Source organism: Strix uralensis, chromosome 8, assembly GCF_047716275.1.
Source record: "Strix uralensis isolate ZFMK-TIS-50842 chromosome 8, bStrUra1, whole genome shotgun sequence".
In the NCBI taxonomy this organism is placed as follows: Eukaryota; Metazoa; Chordata; class Aves; order Strigiformes; family Strigidae; genus Strix; species Strix uralensis.
The window spans coordinates 10,605,030-10,620,706 of record NC_133979.1 but is presented as its reverse complement, the minus strand read 5'-3'; the positions used below and the strand labels follow the sequence as shown (position 1 = coordinate 10,620,706).

At 51.6% G+C, this 15,677-nt stretch overlaps 3 protein-coding genes across 4 annotated transcripts; 2 read left to right on the top strand and 1 right to left on the bottom strand.

Moving 5' to 3' along the window:
• Positions 1-2: 2 nt before the first annotated feature.
• On the bottom strand, positions 3-9,030 carry LRRC41 (leucine rich repeat containing 41). 2 transcript variants are annotated; one of them, XM_074876137.1, is made up of 10 exons: positions 8,674-9,030; positions 8,501-8,587; positions 7,912-7,982; positions 5,979-7,143; positions 5,327-5,572; positions 4,260-4,424; positions 3,819-3,917; positions 3,204-3,326; positions 2,206-2,281; positions 3-987 (listed from the first exon to the last, which is right to left on the bottom strand). In XM_074876137.1, exons 1-10 carry the CDS (start codon positions 8,759-8,761, stop codon positions 753-755), a joined length of 2,355 nt encoding a protein of 784 aa, XP_074732238.1. In that variant the 5' UTR covers positions 8,762-9,030; the 3' UTR covers positions 3-752. The 2 variants fall into 2 exon arrangements, with proteins under 2 accessions (XP_074732238.1, XP_074732239.1); XM_074876138.1 differs by lacking the exons at positions 8,501-8,587; positions 8,674-9,030 and having other exon boundaries at positions 7,872-8,494.
• A 71-nt stretch (positions 9,031-9,101) lies between these two features.
• UQCRH (ubiquinol-cytochrome c reductase hinge protein) lies at positions 9,102-10,552 on the top strand. The gene is given in 7 exon segments (XM_074876144.1): positions 9,102-9,217; positions 9,319-9,351; positions 9,677-9,838; positions 10,285-10,314; positions 10,317-10,454; positions 10,457-10,496; positions 10,499-10,552. Coding segments are annotated over 7 exon segments (477 nt in total). The 5' UTR covers positions 9,102-9,175; the 3' UTR covers positions 10,531-10,552.
• A 1,013-nt stretch (positions 10,553-11,565) lies between these two features.
• On the top strand, positions 11,566-15,205 carry NSUN4 (NOP2/Sun RNA methyltransferase 4). Its single transcript, XM_074876136.1, has 6 exons — positions 11,566-11,673; positions 12,123-12,553; positions 12,717-12,871; positions 13,037-13,191; positions 13,874-13,998; positions 14,783-15,205. Exons 1-6 carry the CDS (start codon positions 11,566-11,568, stop codon positions 15,054-15,056), a joined length of 1,248 nt encoding a protein of 415 aa, XP_074732237.1. The 3' UTR covers positions 15,057-15,205.
• The last annotated feature ends 472 nt before the right edge of the window (positions 15,206-15,677 follow it).

The window sequence follows — 15,677 nt, the reverse complement described above, 5'->3', positions numbered from 1 at the left end:
CATTATGGATCTTAATTATATTTTTATTATAAAAATGTTACAAAAACCCAAACTATTCAAAACCTCTGTAGAATGACTGCAGATGTTGGAGAGGGGCAACATGACTGCAAATAAACAGCAAGCTACTTAGTACATAAAGAATTGTATTAATTTTTATGAAGTAAAATTTTCCAAATGTAAAAGGTCAAGGCTAGGGGTGCTTTTAGCTTGTCTGCTACTCCCTTTAAGTGGAGAGAGGAGTTCTTATTTCACAGATCACAGAATGGCTGAAGTTGAAAGGGAGCTCAAGGTCATATTGTCCAGTGCTGCTGCTCAAAAGCAAGATCACCTGGAGCTGGTTGCCAAGGACCACAACCAGATGGCTTCTGAGTCTCTCCAACGATGGAGATATTTATTGATGAGACATTGGCTGAAACAATGTGTAATTTGTAACAATACCCAGTGAAATAAATGTTTGTCTAGACATCTGCAGGAAGTCACAGAAGCTCATTTGATATGTGTCCCACTTACCATCTTCTCAGTTTGAATATTTTAAGAGTTTGATCACCTGGAAATACAGCTGTTGACCCACATGGTCTTGTGTATCACTTTACTGTGGTACCCCTCCTTCAGATGAACAGAAAAGTGACAAGAACTGTACTCTGCTTGAACCAGGGGAAGAAAACACCACCTGTGCTCTGAAATAAATATTACTGGCCAAGGACTGAACTGCTTAGTTCAAGCTGACCGGTTTTCTCCTGCTCCTGTGTCCATCACATGACACTGATGTAGTCAGCAAAGGCCTGGGAGGAGTCCCACGAGTCATTGACCACGCTGCACACAGCTTTGAGACGCCGAAGTGCTTCTTGAGCTGTTTCAGCATCCTGGTCCAGCCAATTTTGGAAGAGGCGGAGGTGCGTGAATTGAATCCGTCCCCCTCTCTGCTGGATGTGGTCTTCCAGCTTCTTTGTGAACTCCAGGAGCCCATCAGGTTTGATGCAATTTGAGCTTTCCGTGGAAAGGACAAAGAAAACCCGTTAAGAGTCTAGGCTATAATCTGAGCAGTTCAAATTACTGTTCCTTCTAGTAACTGCCAGTGCAGGTACTTGAGGATGTTTCAAAGCAAAGTACAACTTCCTTCAGCAAAGCAAAGTGGGAGTGTTCTGTTAGTTTTGATGAAAACCAAAATTTAAGTACAGTAATATGAAGGGCTGAAAGCTTTTTAAAACTAAGGTGGTAACCACTGACAAGTTAAACTCATTATCCTGGCCTTCTTACTACCCACTTAAGTAGACCTAGCTGTGGCTTTAAAATGTTGCTGGACCCAAGTTGCTGGCTAAGCAGTGCCAGGAGCACTTCAGTCTCATAGCAGCTGTCAACCACCTGAACCAAGGGGTCTGGCCCACCCTCCAGGTCAAGGTGCAAGCCTCCGCAGTAAGTGATCATTTAGCTCTTCCTTCTGAGAAAATATGGAGAGCATGTGTCAGGTCCTGGTGTTTCTAGGAGATTGAAAGGTCATTTCTCCTGCATAAATGTGTAAATACATATGAAGTTGCATGCTGGACTTAATCTTGTGAGAGGCATAGTAACAATCAGGAGGAAAGGCTGCTGAAGGAGAGCCATGGTTAAATAAACTGTCAAGCCTGTGTACTCTCAACAACCCGAGTCATTAGGATGTAAAGAAGTGGGGAATAAAATAAGCAAAAAAGTCATTAGCACTACAGAAGTGCCACGCTCTGTGTGCTTCCTGAAGGTTACTGCCTATCTTTATGGCCATTCAGGCTCATGAAGAGAGCAGCAGTTCAGGTTGAGGACCAAAGATGATGAAAGGAATGCAGAGGCATTCACAGGATCTGACAGGGGCAATGACAGTAACCTCTCCCAGAGCTATTCACGCTGATGCCTAAGAATAAATGTACGCAGGGATGTTAGTTCTAACCTACAGCCCAGGAAGGGCTCGCAGCAGCCTCCCAAGGGAGCAGCAAACCAAAGCTGCTTTTAAGATGGAGCTCAACTCATTTATAAAAGGAACAGTGAGATGCCTCAGAGATGCTGGACGTCCCTGAGGTTGTATGTGCTCATTGCAGCATTTCTCTAAGCTTTTCCTGGGGCACATGTTCCCTTGAAGAAGGAACAAAACCATGCTCAGGCTTCTGCTGGCTGAGCCCAGTTCAGCTCTGACCCTCCTGAAACAAGAAATTCAGTGTGTTTAGAGCAGCAGAATACCTGACATCCAGCTGGCAAAGAGAAGAGGAGGAATCTTCAGAGAAAATATCTGCAAGGGCAACCAGCCTGTGATTCCCTAAAAGGGGAGAAATGCAGGTGTTAGATGCAAACTGGAAACTGTCTTAAATATTTAAATGGCCACAGGCTGGGATAATAGTGCAGTAAGGAGGCTGTAAGCATGTTGGTGCAGCACAAAGGGCTCATCTCCACACCCTCAGTTTTGGCCTAAAGCAAATTCACCCCACTGAGCACAGTGTGTTCAAGGCAATGGAAACATCTGCTGATAGGGCAGTTTGTTTCACTAGAAAAATCCTGGTTTTGTTTGAGAAGTCAATATGCAGCATTGTTTTAAAGATGGCCAAATAGCACAGGGTTAAACTCAGACCTCAGAAATTAGGTGTATTTCAGATGATCCCAAGCTTTCCCATTTCATTTTGTTAAAAGAACAGCAAACAATCTGGATTTACCTGCAATCATTTCTCAGACAGCTCTACTTGGCCTGTGACCCAAAAAGCCTATCATTTCTTTAAATTCAGTTCCACTTCTTTAACACAAACCCTTCCTTTACTTATCCCCATCCTTCCAGTGGCTGCCAATGGCTTTGAAGGCACAAAACCCCCCAACAGGCAAAATCTATGCCTCTAGGTAAGAGGCAGTATATCTGCTGCTGGATCTGTTCCTGTTAAGAGTCTGAAGCAAATCAGCGTTCAGTCAAATGTGGAATCCCACTGATACTTGTTTTTGCTGCAGAGAAAAGCAATTGTAATGCCCGTGCAGCACCTGGGCTCTTGGTACATTGCTGAATGCAACTGAAATTCTGCCTTTAAAAAATGAACTCAGTGCTCCTTATGTTGTGAACTAAATCCACTCTGTTCGTGCATGTGTTAAGTCCAGCACAGAGGTCACCAGCTAGTAACGGTCCTAACTCCAACCCTGAAGTTATCTCCAAAAGAGCTGGTCTAAGGTCAAGGACCCATAGCAACATTTACTGTACGCACCAAGGCGATTCCCAGGCAGTTTGAGGCTCTTCAAAGATGAATTTCTTTTCACTGTATTGATTATTTCTGACAAAAACTCAGTAGTAGAGCTTTCAAACAGCCGGCAGAAGGAAAACGTGATTTCTGTGGAAGAAATGGATTGACAGTACGTGTTAGTACTCCCTGCACGCTTCATTATTCCGTAATTACATCCTGCAGACAGCTCCAGCCCCTAATCTGTATGCCAGAACAAAGCCTCCCCAGCCGTGATTGCATACAAGAGCACTGCCGCTCTGTTGCAGGAAGAGAGCAGAGATCACATCCAGGGAAGTGGCTTTGCCAGCTGACCCAGTTAAAAGCTGATGTGCTCTGCAGGTGAAAAGTCTTTGTTTTATAGCCAAGACTATGGACCCCTCTCTGCAGCATACACCAGCTTTACAGCTGCTTCCCTCTCTGCCCTGCTGGCACAAAGAACCAGACACGTTCCCACTCTGCCAACAGCTACAGATCTGCTCCAGCGACAGTGACATTTGGCTAAACCTTACACATCTGGAGATCACCTCTTAAACGTCAGCCAGGCAAAAGCAGCCACCTACAGCACATTTCCAGGCACCAGCACCCAGGAGTTTGCTGTACCTTGCAGGATGGGATCCTGAAGCAAAAGCAGAACTTCTTTCTGGTGCTCAGCCAGGTTCACGTCATGAAAACTCAGTTTCTTCAAATTTGGATTACACTCTAAAAGCAAAACAAGTTCTCAGGTGAAGTACTGTATGTCCTGGGGATAAAAAGACCCTGACCCAACTACCAGCTAATGCCCAGAAACTGAGCTGGACTCTGGATAATTTGTGCTGGATTGTGGGTAATTAAAAAGGAACCATCCTGCTGTACAGGATCATTCACATGCTCAGCACAGAAAGTGGGATGGCTGACACCCATTTCCTTTTCTCAGGAGACTTCAAGAATGTCCACACGGAAGAAATGGACCCACCTAAGTTGGCTTCAGGCTCAAGGACGGAAGATCACAGCAGGGAAGCTACTCTGTGTCACAGTGATGCTACCTACAGGTTAGCAGCGTACCTCTGAGCGCCTCCAAAAGGAGGCCAAGCTCCTGAGAACAGGGCAGCGTGGCACTGTCAAGGGACAACTGCTGGAGGGACTTTGACGCCTTGAGCACTGGCAGTAGGAACGCAGTGTGCAGAGGTTCCCTGGGGAATCGGATCTCCAGCTGCTCCAGGCAGCTCTCTAAGGGAAGAAAAAGAAGCAACAATGAAAGAGCTCGGTCTAGAGTGCCTGTCTTCAATGTCGCTGGGTCCTAGAGCAAGGAAGCAGTCTGTGTGCCCAACAGGACTATCATTTAGGTTGGTAGAAAGTGCCTCTGTGATATGGCCTGCCCCACAGAGCACTATGGCAACTCAGCCCTATGGTAACGTAAATCCCTGAAGGCTCATTTCAGGACTCCTGCCAGACCACAAGGCCACCAATTTCTACTGCATTCTGGCAGTTAAACAACGCTTGAGAAAAGGTCACCATTCATGCACAAACCAGTCAGTGTCTTTCCAGAGCACAGCTCTTCAGTGACCTGACTCCATACTTGCTCAGGCTTTGCTTTACTGCTTTTGTGGTCACTCAAGGGCTAATATATCTGGTGAGAGACCTGTGAGCTGAGAATACGCTGCTACAGCTCCCAGACTGTAATCCAGAGGCTTGGGCAGTGCTTTGCCGTCACCTGTGGTATTGTGATGATCAAGAGATGCTTTCCCTCCGCTTAAGGGTCTGTCTAAGGCTTGGAGCCTGACAGTTAATAGGGTGGACAGAGCAGAAGCTCCCAACCGGTTTACCGATCTGGTGGGATATGCTCCCCGTGGGCTGCATGGACAGTCACTGCTAGCAGGCTGTGACTGGCCCTGTACAAGGCTGAAGCTGCAGCGGGTTGGCATACAGCAATAAAATGCTTTGTCCAAGACTCAGGCTCCACAGAGCACGTCACAGCCTGGAAATGACAAACTGCGATGCCATCTAAATCAGAGAGGTGAGGCTGTAATTGCTGTAATTGTAATAGTGTAGAGTTCAGATCTACGTGCCAAGCTTTTACAGCTCTATCTGCCTCCCACGTCCTGGTCATCGCTCAGAATGATGATTCCTACCTGGGATTTCTACCTCACTGCAGCTTGGGTTCCCCTCTGGCCTGTTCCCCTCCAGCTGGTTTTTGAGGTCGAAGCTCACTGAGAGCGTGTGGAGCTGGGGAAAGGCGCTCAGGATGCAGCGAACGAGCTCCATGCAAGGCATGTGGGAGAAGACATCGCTCACGCGCACCACGTGGAGGTGGCAGTCCGAGTGGCGGGAGAGGGCCCGGAGCCCAGAGAGGATGCAGAAGATGTTAGCACCCAGGCCTGGAACAGCATTGTACAGAAAGGTGTTAGCTGTGCCCGTACAGACACCAATGCACGCGCAGCTGGAGCTGCACCAGCGGCCAAGCAACCTAAGTCAAAGGCTAAACACACACACTCTTAAGCTAGACTGAGTATACGGGAGATGGAGATCTGGCTCTTCCCTTCGTCCTCTCTGGATGGCATTTAAGCACAAGGCCAGGGGCTGTTCTGGGGCAGAAGGGCGCCATTCTCTCCCTCAAACAAGTCCCCACGCTCATTAAACATCTCCACTGAAGCCATTCTCAAGATTGGGTACCAATAATCTTACAATGCCCATTCCAGTAAAAATAAAATCAGGGTAAACCTGAGCAATAAGTCAGACCATTAGACCAAAGCTGGCAGGAAGCAACCTGTTCACACCACTAACCGTTGTAAGACAGAACCAAGTTTTCTAAAGACACCCAGGAGCTCAGCAGGTTACTCAGAGTCCGACATGTCTCCCCAGTCAACGGAATGGAGAACAATTCCAGCGTGGACACGCTTCGGAAGCGGTGAGCAGCTTTCAGAGAAAACATTCCAGCAGATCCTCCTCTTTTCTTACAGCCAGCGTGGCCAGTGCATGGAGATCCTGGGGAGGAGCTAGTCCAATTCTCGGCATTTTCTCCCTCTGTGGTGCTGTTTTTGTCAACTAACCCCGAATTATCCTCTCTAGCAACAGTAAAAACAAAATCATACAGGTCTTCCGGGTCAGCATACGGTCCCTTGCTTCGTCTGAGGCAGCGACGTTTCCTCCCCACTGCAGATTTCAGCCGTCTGCGTGTCTTTCGAAGAACGGGGTGACAGGACAGCTGGTCTGAGATGCAACGAGAAGATCCTCCCTGAATGCTGGTGTGGTCACAGGGCACCTTGCTGCTTGCCTCCTCACATGCTTGGTTTCGCAGAGAAGGACTTCTTGGTCCGCAGAGGACAGAGTTCAGATGAGCATCAGCCCTGTATCCCTTCGCCTCCGCACCAGCCTCCTCCAGAGCCCTGGGGGATCCCTTCTGGTTCTCACTATTGCTCCACTCCCTCTCATCGTAATGGCCCCTCTCTGCTTGCTCTTGTCCTGACTCCTGGCCCTGGGCTTTGTCCTCCTTTCTGCAAAGGCCACAGGGGCTGCTGTGATACACGAGGGCATTTCCCGAGCGCCAAAACCCAGCACTCATGCTCAAAATGAGAACGAGAAGCACTGTGTCAGGAACAGGCCAGGAATACATGGACACTTGGCTGACAGAGCCATGGTGAATCAGCCGGTGAAGAAGTAAAACCAGCGAGCGCCTGATGGACTGGTCGGAGGAGAGGAGGTGCTGGAACTTCAGGATCCGCAGGGAGCCAGCCAGGTTTTCAAGCACTTTCTGGTTGTGCTCAGCAGTGAGCTCCACTGCGCCCTGCAGCATGTTGCAGAGGGTAAGCTGGGAAACGTGTGGGGAGCTGTGGAGCAGTGGCGAAAAGTGATGGTCGTTGAGACGCCAGTCAGAGGAAACATCCAAGACACCATGAAGAACGTTTGAGAAGAACGTTTCAAGGAACTTCTTCCTCCAACAGGTTATATTCTGCAGTTAAACAACAGGACCATATTAACAAAATTATCAGCCACATTTTTTCTCATTCTTTTTAAGTTAATTATTGCTACCTGCTAAGCAAAAACTACTGCTAGTGCAACTGTGAATAGTTCTCCACATCCTTCCTCAGTGTATTTGTTCAAAAACAGAGTTACTCTCATCACTCTCTCTTCAACCCCCTTCTTACCTAATTTAAACATATTCAGTGGTTTGAAGCTAAGCCATGTTTTTGCCTATTAAAAATCACATCCTCAGGAACTTTCTTCCCAAGTGTCTATTTATAGACTGTGATTGACTATTAACGATTCTTTTGTGATGCTGAATCAATGAAGCTGCTTCAGTTTTCCTACGTAAACCCATTCCTCCAAACTCACTGCCTTCTGTAAGTATTTTTCTTGTGCTTTCTAAGGTATCACACATTTTTTTGCCAGCGTAGGTATAAGCATGCTATAAGATACTGGTTTTATTCTCTATTTCACTAAGAATTACATCCCTAAAGACAGGATTTATTCTTTTGGTAAACTCACTGTTGTGAGATGAAGGATGAGGCTGTACACTACAGTTCCTTTTATGAACCCCATTTCCCAAAATGATTGTACTACCACGGTCATGCCTTGATCCGGAGCTCATGAACAAGCACCAGCAATTGGTCGGAGGTGGCCAGCAGCACTGGCAGCCTTAGAAATGAAACCTCACGGAAGACAGCAGAAACAGGGTACCTGTGTCGTGCCCCTTCTCCCACCGGCGGCGCTTCCTCACCTCCGAGTTGGGTGGCCTGGTTTTCATCACATCATCCCACAACTTGCGCCAGATGGGCTGCGTCGAGAGGCCTGGGGAAAGAGAACAATCAACTGGGAGCTTTCACCCCTTCTCCCCGTCTGAGTGCCCTGCCCTGGAGCTCGCAGGGGCGCTGGACAGACAAGGGGCAGCACTGAGGGGGCACAGACCCAGACCACTGCAGCAAAAGGATGGTGCTTTGTGGTGAGGGGAAGATCATCACCTCTTAAGAGATGGGAGTTAAAAAATGGCAGGTTTTGTTAGCCCTCAAAAGGAGCAGAGTTACAGCCGAGCCCACACCACCACATGAACCCTGGCTGGGTATGGGATGGGGCTCAAGGTTTTGGACGCAGCGGGGTGTCCAAGCCCCGGCGGCAGGGACAGAGCTCCGGCGGTGTCCCCGCCCTGCGTAGAGGGGTTCATCCCTCCGGCCCGGGGCTGCTATTTCCAGCTGGAGAGGTTCGTTCCTCCAGTGCGGGTTCCTCTCTCCAGGCCGGGGGGCATCCCTACAGGGTGTGTGGGGGTTCCGTCCCTCCCCCCAAGCGTTTGTCGCCATCCCCGCCGGTGTCACCTGCTCTCCGCGCGGCTCCCTCAGCTCGCTCGAGGCGGAAGACGGTGAGAAGCGGCAGGAGCCCCCGCAGGAGGTGCCCGGGCAGCGCTGCGGAGAGCCAGAGGAAGACGGCGGCAGGGTGCGGGCAGGCCCCAGGCCCCGCGCCCCGCCGCCCCGCGCCGCCCGCGCCTTACCCCAGACGTCCCGCTCCAGGGCCCCCATGCTGCGGCTCACCGCCGCCGCGCTCAGCGCGAACAAGCTGCGCGGACCCTCCGCCGCCATCCCCTCGCTCAGCGCCGCCGCGCTGCCGCCATCTTGGGAAGGAACACCCCCCGCCCCCCGCGCGCCGCCGCCATCTTGGGAGGAGGAGGGAGCGGGCGGCCATGTTGGGGAGGTCACGTCGAGCGGCCTGCCCTTCCCACGCGGGGCCGGCAGCCAGGCTGAGCCGGCTCCGAGGTTGCGATCCCCAGGAAAAAAGGCAAAAAGAAGGCAGGGAGCGGAGCTGTAGCCATCTTGAGTCGGTCACAGGCGCAGCCGCCGCCGGCTGCCATGTTTGGAAGGGACGCGCCCAGGCCTGAAGCACCACCCCTGGGGGCGGTCCCGAGGCGCTGCGGGCGCGCTTCCGCTTCCGGGGCGGGCAGCGCCACTTCCGGCCGGTGACCCTGGCGAGTCCTTCTAGGCGGCGGGAGCCGAGCGATGGGGCTGCGTGACCGTGTCGTTCACGCCGGGGAGCCTGAGGTGAGCGGGGCCGGGCCGGCGGGGGTGTGCTGAGACGCCGCGGCTGGTCGGACGGTTGGTAACGGCTGTGCTTGCTTTTTTTTTTTTTTTTTTCCTAGGAGGAGGAGGAGGAGGAGGAGGAGGAAGAGCTGGTGGTAAGATGGGGAGTGGGGCCGGGGGGACCTGGGCCGCCCCTACCTGGGGAGCTGGCAGGCCTCGGTGGCGGCGGGGGGGCCTGTAGCCTCTGCAGTGGTTCCTTACACCCAGGGTAGATGCACGGTGCTTTTCATCAGTGATAAACAAACTCGTAGGGGCCTGGGCCCCTATCGCCGCTCCGTGCTGGTGGGGCAGAGCTCAGCAGGGAGGAATCTGAAGTCCCGGCTTCGATGTAGATGTGTGGTTCCCCCTTAAAGCAATGGGTCTCAGGGAAAAACGGTGTTTTGGGGTCTCCCTGTTCTCATGGTAGACCCGTGTCTGCAGGATCCTTTAACCACAATTCGGGAGCACTGCGAGCAGATGGAGAAATGTGTGAAGGCGCGAGAGCAGCTGGAGCTGTGTGACGCACGGGTGTCCTCCAGGTCCCAGACAGAAGAACAGTGCACAGAGGAGCTTTTTGACTTCTTGCATGCCAGGGACCACTGTGTAAGTGCAGCACCTGCGGATGCAACGTCCCTGCTGGCGCTGGGAGCAGAACTGCCTTTAGCTGTGCTTCTGAGAGTGCACAGTTTGTGTGTGAGATGTGGTAGCTGTTCAGTCCCAGTGAGCTCTGAAGAACTGTGAGCCTTGATGCCTGTTCTCGTTAAATGTTTGGTTCCCCCTTGTTACAACAGTTCCACCTGGGATTGGGTAGGTTATTAAACAAATAAGCCAAAGACATTGTTTCTGGCCTGCAAATGACGCTGCTATTTTAGTGTTGTATTTACACTTTTAAAGTTAAACCTCTTTAACCTGTAAGAAATCTCAGCATGTTAGTTTTCTTGAACAGCTTGTTGCAAATCAGTGAGAAGAGCAGAGCGCTGTGGGCTGTGTGCCTTAGTGGCCCAGAAAGCCAAGAGGTGGGTGATGAATGCTTTGTCTCATCTTTTCAGGTTGCTCACAAACTGTTTAAGAACCTGAAGTGAAGGCAGGCATGATTGTCCATCTGCTTCCACAGCCGGCGTCCGCAGTTTCTGGATTCACAGTACTGCTTCCCCGCCTGTTGATTCTCCATGCCAAGTATAAACGAAACAGCTTCCTGGCAGCGACCAAGCATCAGTGTGTCACTGCATCTGTTCTCGTGGAAAATGTGCAGCTGCGCAAAAACCATGTTGATGTTCTGTAATTTTCCATATTAAACATTCTGAGTTCCCATGGAAATACCCTCCCTTTATTTCCTAGTTCTCGTGCTTCCATCTTGTGCTGGGTTAAAATGAAATTAGTGGGTGTCAGAACCCAGTTTGTGAGGGGAGACTTTTCCTCACTTGTGGGAATGTCCTTTCTGTGCAGCTGTGATGTGCAAAGGCTGGAGCCCCTTCCCCCAGAGAACAATTTGTCAGTTGGAGTTACAAAAATGATTTACAATCCCTACAAGACCAATATTGTTCATGTAGTAAGTTCTGACCAAGTTAAACTGAAGGGAGTGACCCTTTTCTAGGAGAGAAGTTTCCTCTGCTTGGGGGAAAACTGTCATCTGTCCCTCACTGTCACCTACTGCTGCCTCCCGGCTGTGGTCAGCTTTACCTTCTTGCTCAGAAGGACTGACCAGACAGGCAGGGTGGTGGTTCCACCTGCTCAAACCCCAAGTAGAGCATGAACTTGGGGGAACTGAAGCCCTTCTGTGTGAGTCACCTGCCCCTTCTGCTGACCTGGGACTGTCCTCTGGAAGGGTCAAGTTCATTCTCTGCCTGTTTTTCTTCCAAGTAGGATGTTTAGTAGCAGGACAACTAAGGATTCACTGCCCTGTGAAACATCCTTCTCGGCTGTTGTTCAAAGTGGGGAAAAAACCGCTATAATTTGGCTGTTCTTTATCAGTGTAGCAGTCCGTAATCCTTTTGCTGGTGGATTTCAAATTCAATCCCTAGTAGATTGATATGGAGCTTGATCAGGGTAAGCGTAACGTTCATTTGAGGAGGTTTTGGGGTTTTATTTCCCGTGGCACGGGGCTGGGGCACGGTCCAGCCGCTGTGGGGTTCTCCTGCCGCAAAACCCCGTGTTGCTGCTGGATCCCTTTCAGCACCCGATGCCCGAGCCCGGCTCCTCCCCGCCTTGCAGCGGTTCCTCCGCTCCCGCGGAACCCGCGGTTACTCGCTCTGGGTCGGGGTGGGGGGGACGGGCGGGCGGCGGAGCGGTGCCGGTCCCGCCCCGGAAGGCGCCGCGGCGGAGCGCGGGCGATGGCGGCGCTGGGCGGGCGCGGGACGGCGGCGGCGGCGCTGCTGCGGCGGGGGCCGCCGCCGGGGCTGGGGCCGGGGCCGCGCCGGTACCGCTACAAGGAGAAGTGGGTGAGCGGGTCCCTGCCCGCCCCCCCACCGCGGGGGCTGCCCTGCACCCCCTCTCGTCGCCCCTCTAACCCTCTTTGAACCCCATTGCGCCCCGCTGATCTCCCTATTTTACCCCCTTGCACCTCTCGCAGCACCCTGTAGCACCCCCTCACCCGTTACACCCCCGTTACACCACTCTGTAGGCAGCCGTTCCCCTCCTCGCCTGCCCACCCCCTACCCTCAGCCGCCTTCAGCCTCTCCCGGCCCTGAACCCTCCCCAGGGGACCACCAGCCCACGGGTGGTGGGGGCACAGTCACCTTCTGGGGTTGCACAAAGGCCCCTGGGACTTTTGGCAGCACAGAACAGGGCGCTGGATTTTCCCAGAAAAACACTGAGCCTGGGCGGGAGGTGGCATTGGGATGTCAAGGTGTTTTGGCTTTTAACTGCTCTGATATTTTTTTCCCCCAAGGCTGCCACGACCCCCCGCATCCCATCCACGCGGCTGGCCCTGCACCACTTCGACGTGAACTACAGCCTGCAGCTGAAGGAGCTGTGGCCCTCTGTCCGCGCCGGCCTGCTCTGCGAGCAGAAGTACGGTGCCCTCCTCAACAACTTCTCTTCTCTCGACTACGTCACCCAAGAGCTGGAGCTGCTGAATGCTACCGATTTTGTTTCCGAAGCCTGCAAAAAGGTGCAGCAATCGCAGCAGGGTGCAGCTGTGGAGGAAGCGGGGAGAGGGGAAAGCAGGTCCCAGGAGGGGTTTGGCGAGGGCACGACAGTGACGCAGGCAGAGACGATGATACAGGCAGAGATGTCACCACCGCATCGTGCCTCCATCAGCTCCAACATCAAGTGTTACACCTTCCCCAGGGGCGACATCACGCGCTTTCGCCCTGCACGGTGAGAAATCCCTGGGACAGACCACCCGCTGTCATTGCCAGCCTTGGGGGCTGCACGTGTGTGAGCCCCCGCTGCTCCTGTACGTCCCCATCCTCACTTCCAGCTGCTGTTTTCTTTTCCCCTTGCGCGTTTGCTTTTTTTTACACAAACTGGTGATTTCCAGGCCAGACATTCTGGGGCTCCTCAACTATTATCTCATGGACGCAGCATCTCTCCTGCCCGTCCTGGCGCTCAACGTGCAGCCGGGTGACTTTGTCCTCGACCTCTGTGCGGCTCCAGGTGGCAAGACTCTGGCTCTGCTGCAGACTGGGGCTTGTGGTAAGTGGAGGTGGGTGTTCCCTGTCCCCATCCATAAAACAGGGCTGGAAGAGTGTGCTCTACCCACTAATGTCTGACCGTTAATCATTTCTGGTTGTAAGAGTTGGGAATCAGGTGTGGTTTTGCAAGAGTGACATTCCCAGTGTGCCTGTTTTGTCCTTGCAGGGCATCTGGCAGCCAATGACATCTCCATTTCCCGGGCAAAGAGGCTGCACCAGATTCTCCGTAGCTACGTTCCCACAGAAATCAGGGAAGCTGTGAGTGTCACATCCTGCGATGGAAGGGACTGGGGACAGCTGGGAGGTGGCACTTTCCATAAGGTAAGTGATTGGGAGCCTGTGAAGATAAACCCATCCAGTTCACTTTCCTCCTGTTTCAGAGGAAGACAGCAACTTATCCTACAGTGTAATTTTATAGTTTTTCATAATCTTAAATGCAGAGAAGGAGAGAAGACTAAGCCACATATGCGGTAGGATTTCCTCCTGCTATACCCTTCCTGCAGCATCTGGTGCATATGGGCATCTGGAGTTGGCCTTTATTTACCTGTGTAATACCCCTTAAAAATCCTGTTCTAATCCATCACCTGGAAGGGGTTAAATGTGAAGATGAGATAATTCTTGTTTCTCAGCCATGTCCAGCTGTGGGAGCTGGGTTTGTTACTCAGGAGGTGTCACTGCGGGAGCTCTGGCTGTGTGTGGTTGCGGCCGCAGCCTACCAGGAAGACTCGAAGAGTAGAAACATTAAATGAGGACACGTGTGAGAGCATGATGTTACCCACCATTTCTGTGTCTGTTTGCATATTCCTGAAGTGTAAAAGCAGCTGGACGAGTTACAGTTCAGTGTGAGGGCACAGCTGTGCTTGGGCAGCGTTGGTTAGGCACGGTACTGAGAGCTGCTTGGTGCGTTGCAAGGGTGGGGGAGCTGGGCAAGAGGCAGGTTGCTCTGGGAGACTCGCTGAGCTTGACCTGGGCCCAGGACTGATCAGGGCTTCTGCTGCTGCAGGTCCTGGTAGATGTGCCCTGCACAACGGACAGGCACTCTGTCATGGAGGAGGACAACAACATCTTCCACAAGAGACGAACCAAGGAGCGTCAGATGTTGCCCATGCTGCAGCTGCAGCTGCTGATGTGAGTGAGCTCGATGCTGTGTGTTGGTGCCATTTGTGTTACGGTAGCAGCTCTCCATGGCCAGCACGGAAACCTCTTCTTACTTTGTGTGTCCCCGGCTGGGGAATGTGGAAACCATGTGTGGTTTTCTGGAATGGCAGTATTTGAACACATCAAATCATAACAAGTGTAAGAAGGTACAAATGTTCTCAGATCAAATGTCCTTCCTGTCCCCAGCAGTAGCCATAGGAGGTAGGTAGGAAGGTCTAAGGAAGAGGATGGGTGTAGTCTTGTTCTTTTGTGTGATGATCTCCTGGGTCCCAGCCATCAGCCCCGAAGGATTCCCGAGTGTCCACATGTCCCAGCACATGGGAGGACAGGGGATGCTTTGTCACCCCATTTCGCTGGGAAGGCTGGATGGGCTGACTGTGAGCTGGGGCAGTAAAGAAACAGATTAGAGAGTCCCATGGCAGTGCTTGAACTATGAGAGCCTCTTCCCCTGTACATACTCTTACCGCTTTCTCTTGGAGGTGAGTGCAGGATTACTCCTTCCAGCTGCTCTCCAGTAGCATCAATCCCATGTTAAGTACTTTATCAATCTAAGCATCTATGTGACCCATATTATCCTAGTCTAAAACAGTCCTCAAGTTGCAGTGAGACTGCTGAGCCTGTGGGGTTCAAGGAGATTTGTCTCTCATCTCCTATGAGTTATGTGCTGGCTTCCCAATTTCGGTGGGTGGGAATGCTGGTGTCCTACACAGTCCTCTTCTGCCTGTGATGGTGTGTGTGTTCATCTTGCCTGCAGGGCTGGGATCCTCGCTACCAAGCCGGGAGGAGAGGTTGTCTATTCCACGTGCTCCCTCTCCCCGCTGCAGAATGAGCACGTCATCGAGAGAGCGGTAGAAATTGCAGAAACCCAGTTTAACATCAGTATGCATGTTGAGGACTTGAGCCACTTTCGGACGCTCTTCCAGGACACGTTTTCCTTCTTCTCGGATTGCCGGCTAGGGGAGCTTGTTCTGCCACACCTCACAGCCAACTTTGGACCTATGTATTTCTGCAAATTATGTCGGGTGTAGAAGGGATGACAGATTATGCTGGTTGTCAGGAAATACCCCAAAGTTCCAGGGAAAGCAAAACTGCTTTATATTTATTTTTCCTTTTAAAATGTCCCAAAAGAAGTCTGCGTTTTTACTGCAGACATAGATAATAAATGAGAAGAACCTGCTGTGAAGTCTCTTGAATATTTATCTGTTTGAGGCTGGGGTGTTTAAGAAAGAGAGAGAGGTCTTATCAGAGGGAGTGATTTATCCCTCCGTCTTGGGACAGAGTAGATGGCCCTGTATGGGTACTGCTCTCTCCCTCCTGTCTGACTGCTTTGATCCTACCTGAGCAGGTTTGGGTTAACAAACACCATCTGGGGATCTCAGCCTTTCTGTCCCAGATCTCACTATGCGTAACTGAGTTGCATCTGTCTGCTTATCTCCTACCTTCAGAAGGAGCAGCCTGAGGTCCTGAAATAAGAGGCTGCTAAGAATGCCACTGCTGTGAGGTTGGAAATATGCTTGGAATGCTTGAGGTGCGGTGGTGGAAAGAGCTTGGTGCTGTGGAAAGGCCAGTGACTGTTGCCATCCCTCACAGACAGGAAAGCTATGGTTGAGAGGGAAGGTGTGAACGATCCCATGCTAGATGCCATTTAG

Bases quoted from the DNA above. Each gene is read 5' to 3' on its own strand.
- LRRC41 (XM_074876137.1), bottom strand. From the start codon at position 8,761: ATGGCGGCGGAGGGTCCGCGCAGCTTGTTCGCGCTGAGCGCGGCGGCG. The intron at 5,573-5,978 runs GTTAGTGGTGTG...ATGCTGTTCCAG, and splicing joins CTTGGTTCTGTCTTACAACG to GCCTGGGTGCTAACATCTTC. The intron at 3,918-4,259 runs GTACGCTGCTAA...TTTTGCTTTTAG, and splicing joins CCTTTTGGAGGCGCTCAGAG to AGTGTAATCCAAATTTGAAG.
- NSUN4 (XM_074876136.1), top strand. From the start codon at position 11,566: ATGGCGGCGCTGGGCGGGCGCGGGACGGCGGCGGCGGCGCTGCTGCGG. The intron at 11,674-12,122 runs GTGAGCGGGTCC...TTTTCCCCCAAG, and splicing joins ACCGCTACAAGGAGAAGTGG to GCTGCCACGACCCCCCGCAT. The intron at 13,192-13,873 runs GTAAGTGATTGG...CTGCTGCTGCAG, and splicing joins GAGGTGGCACTTTCCATAAG to GTCCTGGTAGATGTGCCCTG.